The sequence below is a fragment of the Mercurialis annua genome, linkage group LG5, assembly GCF_937616625.2.
Source record: "Mercurialis annua linkage group LG5, ddMerAnnu1.2, whole genome shotgun sequence".
Lineage (NCBI taxonomy): Eukaryota > Viridiplantae > Streptophyta > Magnoliopsida > Malpighiales > Euphorbiaceae > Mercurialis > Mercurialis annua.
The window spans coordinates 49,848,903-49,856,553 of record NC_065574.1 but is presented as its reverse complement, the minus strand read 5'-3'; the positions used below and the strand labels follow the sequence as shown (position 1 = coordinate 49,856,553).

The following is a 7,651-nucleotide window of genomic DNA, read 5'->3' as shown; positions in this document are numbered from 1 at the left end:
AGATGAGTTTGGCCTATAAATAATTCATATTTGTGCACTTTTTATTTATGTTGTTAGAATTGTGAAAAAGCCGACCAAACCAAAAAATCAAACTAAAATGTCAAATTTGATTCGGTACGGCTTGATATGATAGGAATTTGAATGTTTCTTTCGGTTTTAACGGCAAAAAATTTCAGTTAGGTTTTTAACATAAGCTAAATAAAAAAGATTTAAATGCACAAAAAATCACCAATTTTCACGTGTTTTTGGTATTTAACATAATTTTTTAATGTTGGCACATTTAACATGAATTTTTTAATTTTTTGCAATTAAAATCACGTGTGTGTTTTTTTTAAAAAAAAATAGTGTCATTTTAATCAAAAACGGTGCCATTTTTAATTTTACATCCAAAACGGTGACGGTGTCTGTAGTTGCAAAATTTTGAAAGTTCATTTACTTTTTTGTCAAAATAAAAAAATTATGTTAAAAAAGGCAAAAATTGGTGATTTTTGGTGCATTTTGAACCCATAAAAAATCAAATCGAACAGAAAAACTAAGAATATTGACTTAGTTCAGTTTGATTTGATTTAAAAAACATATATTTTTATAACTTTGATTCAGTTCAAATATTTTAATTAGATTATGTTCGGGTTAAACTTTAACCAAGTGTAAACCCTGCATGTTGTTGCCATAATTGATTTTGGTAGCTTCAGATTTAAGCTACATTAGTTTATCCACTCACATTTAACACTTAATTAGACATCATTACACCAGTAGCATACAATGATCATCACCACTCTCAATAAAACATTATTGTTCTGTCCGATCACAAGCATAATTTGCAATAAAAATATTATCGTAACATTCCCATTATTATTTTATGTCATCATTTCAGCAACCATATCCACACATATAATGAGATTATAAATTCTTTAGAATACTAAATTTTTATTTAATTTCAGTTTCATTATTAGATATTATTTATTTTTGTTATCAAATTTCAATGCTGCTTCAAATAGGTAAGTTCCAATCCAGTTTTTACTTGTGTGACCATGTTAGTTAGAATATTCAAAAAAGTTATTAGTATATTAGCAATTTATGGCCGAAAAGGTGATGTATATGTTAAAAGAGTGTCAATCTAATTGAGATTTCCGAATATGGTTTTTGATTTCTCGACTTCAGTTAAAACAAAATTTATAATTTGATATCTTTTTAGAATCTATACTCAAATTTAACAATTGCCTTAATCAATGGAGAGAAAAATAAAGCTAAAACATGCTCATGATTTACTGTTAGAAACTAGTCAACAAAACCAAAAAAATTAAAAACATTTGCAAAATACATACAGAAGAACTCATAAAAATTAAAATCCTTTTCACAAAATCTTGAAAATCCTTAATAATCTAATCTTGATTAACCACTGTTACTGCTTCCATTTCCTGATCCAGGCATCAACTCTCTCAACATGGCCACAACTTGTAACATATTTAGCCTCTTTGAAGGAAAATCATCAACACATTGCAATGATATTTCCAAATACTTAACCATTTCTTTAACTTCTTCAGCTTCACCTTCAAGATCATCATTTCCTTTAGTAAAAGATAGCATTTCTTGATCTATAACTTCCATTTGTTTCCCTTCTCTAACTTTCATTTTAACCCATCCGACTAAATTTGTGTCCCCGAAATCGTCCTTATCGGTTGGTCGTTTTCCTGTCAGGATTTCTAGTAGTACTACTCCGAATGAGTAGACATCGCCTTTTGCCGTGCACCTGAAGCTTTGGTAATACTCTGGCGGGACATAACCGGGTGTTCCGGCTAGTGTGCTTACGCTGAGATGCGTGTCGAGTGCACTTATTAGTCGTGCCATTCCGAAATCGGAGACTCGAGCTTCCATTTCGTTGTCTAACAGAACATTGCTGGACTTCATGTCTCTGTGGATGATGTGTGGTATGCAATTGTGGTGTAGGAAACAGAGTCCTTTCGCGGCTCCTCTCGCGATCTTTTTCCGTTCTTCCCATGTCAGGATTCGGGTTTTTGTTCTTCCGTGGAGCATTTCTTCGAGGCTTCCGTATTCCATGAATTCGTACACTAGTAGTCTTTCTTCGCCGATTTTGCAGTATCCGAGTAACGGAACTAGGTTTCTATGCTTTATCTTTCCTAATGTTTCCATTTCCGCCATGAATTCACGGTCTCCCTGGCAGCTTAACCGTATCAGCTTCTTGATTGCAACGCTTGATCCATCTTTTAACGTAGCCTTGAATACTTCTCCGAATCCGCCAGAACCAATGAGGCTTTCTGCGGAGAACCCGTTTGTAGCTTCGATTAGCTGTGAGAATTTGAGTTTTCGGAGCTGTCGTTGAAATGTAGCTACATTGATACTCAACGGCTCCTTCTCTTTGTCGATTTTCCATGTCGTCGCGGCCAGAGAGGCCTGCAGGCTGTTCAGCATTTTGACCTGTACTGCTTCCTTATGCCTGATACGCATTGCTATAGCCCATACAATCAAAATGCATAGAGAAGCAACAGAAATGAGAATCCCTAAAACAATGCTATTAGTCCATGATGAAGCTGCAGTTCTTCCCCTTCCGTCGTCTCTGTAAGCGATTGGACTCGTTGTTCCTTGACCGCTCCTGCCGTGGCAGTCCGACAATGGAACACCGCAAAGTCCAGGATTATGTGCATACTGGGTTGCTGGAAGTGTACTGAGTTGGCCTCTCTGAGGGATTTCTCCTGTTAACTCATTATAAGACAAATCAATTTGAACCAAGAACGATAAACTCGAGAACGAATCGGGGATTTCTCCCTGTAATCTGTTATGAGACGCGTCGAACACTCCCAAATTCCTGAGTTGACCGAGTGATGCAGGAATTTCGCCGGATAGTTGATTATTTGATATGACAAGAACTTGTAAAGCCATCATTTCTCCCATTTCGTCGGGAATCTTTCCTCGAAGCTCATTATATGAAAGATCCAGATACTCCAATGTCTGATATTGAGTAAAAAGGCTCAGGACCGGTCCGGTATACAATCTTGTGAAATCGCAGGTCTTCAATGTCGGAAACTGTAACAATCTCTCTGATCTGATACCTGCAAATTCCAGCAACCCTCCAACACCTTGACAGGAATTACCAACATTTCTCACAAACACCAAAGTATTTCCTGATGGAATTGGTATTCCGCCCAATGCTTTTCCTCCGAGCTGCCTGCCAAGTCGAGCCGGGATTTCGCCTGTTAGTCTATTGCTGCCCAAGTCTAACCAAACCAAACTGCTGCAGTTTCCAAGCTCCGTCGGTATCTCTCCACTCAAGCTGTTGTTCCCAAGCTGCAGAACAGCTAATCTCGACAAAAGGCTGAATTCAAGCGGAACTTTTCCTGAAATCTCATTGCTTGTCAGAGATATCCATTCAAGATTGCTGCAACTGAACAATTCAACTGGAAGTTCACCAGTAAGGTGATTGTTATTCAAAATAAGATCCTTCAGGTTCTTGCAATTTCCCAATTCTGATGGAATTTTACCCTCGAGGCCATTATACCAAGCTATAAGCTGCTCAAGATTCTCAAGCTTTCCTAGCTCAGCCGGGATTGGACCTGAAAGGTAGTTTATACTAAAATCAAGCGATTTCAGCTTCGAACATTGCGATAACTCAGCGGGAATTTCTCCGGTTATGTTATTATCCGGCATCCTCAGCTCCTCAAGAGAAGCAGCCCCAGGACATATATCTCCTGGGATTATACCAGAAAATCTATTGGAACTTAGATCCACAACTTTTAAATTCTTACAGTAGGAAATCGAACTCGGAAATGATCCAGAAATCAGATTATAACTCAACAATAGTTTCTCCAATGAAGTAAGATTTTTCAAGATAGAATCAGGAAAAGAACCTGTTAATTTATTGTTGGATAAATCAAGAACTTGCAGCCAAGAACAAGAACTTAAAGAAACAGGAATAGCTCCTGAAATGTTGTTAAATGAAAGCTTAACCTCAAGAAGTGAACCACAAGAATTCCCCATTTCAGAAGGAATCAATCCTGTCAAATGATTACGAGAAAGATCGAATCTCTGCAAATTTCTGAGTTCACCGAAAGATCTCGGAATTTCTCCTGTAAACATATTGGCTGACAAATTCAAAGACTTAAGATTTGTACAATTTGAAAGTGAAGGAGGAATAAAAGATTCTAAATGATTCCCTGATAAATCAAGTTGCAACAAAGAATTACAAGAGTTCTGATCGATTTTAAATCCGGAAATCGATCCTGTAAAATTATTATAAGAAAGATCAAGAACCTGCAACTTATCAGAACTGGAAACCAAATTATCAGGTAAAGCTCCTGTCAAATTATTATGAGAAAAATCAACATAAACAAGATTAGAATTCCTGGAAAACAAATTCTCAGGAACCAAACCGACAAGAACAGCAGAAGACAATTCAAGATGCTGAAGTGAAAACGGGAGATTCATCAAAGAAGTAGAATTTACAACAAAAGAATTATCAGACAATTTCAAAGAAGACAACAAATCAAGATTAGCCAAAGGACTAAAAGAAATAAACCCGAAAAGACTATTCCCCGTAAGATCAAGCTGCGTAACTCGTCCACGAGAACACGAAACTCCAAACCAAAGACACGGATTACTACCAAGCTTCCATCCTGACAGGACTTGATTTGGATCTTTTTGAATCAATTTCTTGAACATGAGTAAACTTGCAGCATCTGTCTTAATTGAAGGACCAACATTTTGATCAGCTGTGGCAGAAACTGAAGATAATATTAAAAAGAAAAGAATTGGAAGATAGTTAGAATGTTGCAGTGGGTTGTTCTTCCCCATTGAAAAAGATTTCAAGAACACAAAGAAATGAGAGAGAAGCAATAGAGAGTGAAGAGTTGTATAGAGAAAAAGAGAGAGTGGTGAGTGTAATGATAATTTGTAATTAGCTTTTGCAAAAGGAGTTTACTTTAATTTTTTGCTCTTTTTATTATTGTTTTTTTATAATTTGGAAAAAAGGAGGGAAAGTGGGAAGAGAATAAAATAAGCAATGATATTTACATTTTTAGTATTTAAACACTTTTTACTTTTTTTTGGATGAATTATACTTTTTTACTTTTATCTTAATTGTTTTATGTTAACATCAATAAAATTCAAACTCAAACTCAAATAAGCTGTTATAAAGTGATAAAAGGTTTTTTTTAATCTAAATACGTATATTTTTTACGTGTACTTCTAATGTATGACGGTAGTTATATATTTTTAAAATCAAAGACGAACTCAATTTATGGAAACGATTCAATTTTAATCCAATTACATAAAGAAAAAAATGAAATTTAAAGTTCCAATCACAATTAAATAAATATTTCTTTTTATTTTTTTCTTTTATTTGTTAGCATATGGAGTGGGTTTGGACAATAACTTCCCATAGGGGAGCCTGTAGTAGGGATGAAGGTTCGGTCGATTCAATTAAAATTAAACAAAAATCTCCAAAATCAAATTAATCGATCGACAAAGTATTAAATTTTAATCAAAGTCGAACTGATCGAAATTGATAAATAAAAATTTTAACATTGATCCAATCGAAAATAAAAAAATTAGTTTTCGGCACGTTCAGTTAAAACTGGCATAAATATATAAAAAAAAAAATCAAATATTTAATCAATTTGATTATAATTTTAATTTTTCAAAATTAAAACTAAAATTAAAACCTAAAATTTTAACAGAATTAAACCTGCTAAAAATCATCGATCAATTAAAACAGTGGATCCAGCATTTTACTCATCCTAACCTGTAGGAGAGGTAAAAGAAAAAAGAAATTTTAATGATGTGATATTTGGTCAAAAGGGACCTACAGACAAGGACTATGTTAAGATCGGCTAGTTAAGTTTGAAAAGAATTGAAGAGAGAAGCTGAAAAAGGAAATAAAAAAAAAAGTTGGAGAGTGTTTGATCCAAGATGGACTCAGTGTCTGTGTGTCAGTATGGCGTGAGAGAATGTTTCCTTGTTTTTGAATTGTCAAGATTTTACAATCTCTTGTTTTTGTGGCTTTACAGTTTACGGTGCACATTTCAAGCTCTCAAACCTGGACCATTATGAAAAATACTGAATTTTTTAAAAAGTTTGATTGCATATTTGCAATTGACAAATGAAATGTGTAGGTAAGTTCATCGCTCACTTTCATTTTCTTTTTGGCTATAGGTAGATTAAACATAAGTCTCGACTGCTATTAGCGGTGACGGAGCTAAAATTTCAACATAAAAGATAGGGATGGTTAAATTATAAAGTATTAAATTTTGGTTCTAGTTTTAACAATTTTGAAAATTTGGAGGGGGCAATGACACTTTCATGCCTTCATTACTATTTACTATTTACAACAGTTTCAATCACCACGTCGTCTTACAATTACGTAATAGTTTTCCATTATTTAGTTTTCTATTGTTAATCTTCGATTGTATAGCCTTTTATTTTCAAAAATACTATACAAATTAAAATAAAACTCCATTAGTTAGACCTCACTTTTTGCTGTTTGAATTAGAAACTCATCGGTCATCACTCTCTTTTCATCTATCTAAAAATTTACAAATTGTTCAAATTTCTAATTAATTTATAATTTAGCCACATTGATATAACTATTTTTATGCACTTTATTCACTAATAAAAATGAAACTTACTTCTTTTTTAAGTCGAAATTTTTATTGACGGTTTTTTACTTTTTTTAGTGCCGTACCACTATTTTAAAATTTTAAATAAATTACTATAATTTTATAATAATAATTATATATGTTAATAAATTTTATATTTTATTCAAAATAGATGATGTGATTAGTATATTTGGAAGAAATATAATTCACATATAAGAGGACAGTGACTGTTAGCGTGCCATATGACCGGAGGTAGATGTGAGGCATGAGGGGTACTCTCCAGTTCCCTGAAATATTCTCATAGGCCTCCCGCTGATCAATAAGATAGACAGCAAATGTTTTTTTTGTAATAATGGTCATATTTTCTCTTAACGTTTAGACTCATGATCATCTATCAGCTATGCCCTCGTCGTTTGAAAAAATACATATACACTCCTAACGTTTTTAAATGAGTTCATTTAGACTCTCATACTTAATACGGTTAGAGGTATAAATGACTTTTTTTCAAAAAAACAATAGCGGTCTAAATGAGTTCATTTGAAAATATTAGAGGTATATATGCACCTTTTTAAACCATGAGGGCATAGATGATTTTAAGTTCAAATGTCAAGAGCATATAAGACTCTTTTTCCATGTTTTCCATGAGGGTATATATGCACCTTTTTCCATACATATATTTGATGATCTATATGAATGGTGGTCTTACACACCAAATTAAATTATAATTAACTTTTGAGGGAAAAGTAATAATGATTAGTATAGTGTATAGAGTGGCTAAAGAGAGGTCCACTGAAGGAAGAACATCAATGGCATATGAAGTGATGATGCGTCCACTGTTTTTCTTTTGCTCTGCTCTTCTTTTATAAGAAATCTGAAGCTACTAGCAGCTATTCATCCCCCATTGCCAATTCAAAGTTGGACTTTCAGCTGGTTTTTTTGGACCACCCTTTTTACTTTTTCTTACAGTTTGGATATTATCAAACAAAATATAATCAATTAACATGTTCCCTTATCTCTTTATCATAGGAGTGTCAAAATAGATC

At 33.7% G+C, this 7,651-nt stretch overlaps 1 protein-coding gene across 1 annotated transcript; it reads right to left on the bottom strand.

The window, feature by feature from the left end:
* Positions 1-1,242: 1,242 nt before the first annotated feature.
* LOC126682694 (serine/threonine-protein kinase BRI1-like 2) lies at positions 1,243-4,858 on the bottom strand. Its single transcript, XM_050378442.2, has one exon. It carries the CDS (start codon positions 4,804-4,806, stop codon positions 1,393-1,395), a length of 3,414 nt encoding a protein of 1,137 aa, XP_050234399.1. The 5' UTR covers positions 4,807-4,858; the 3' UTR covers positions 1,243-1,392.
* Between the last annotated feature and the right edge of the window lie 2,793 nt (positions 4,859-7,651).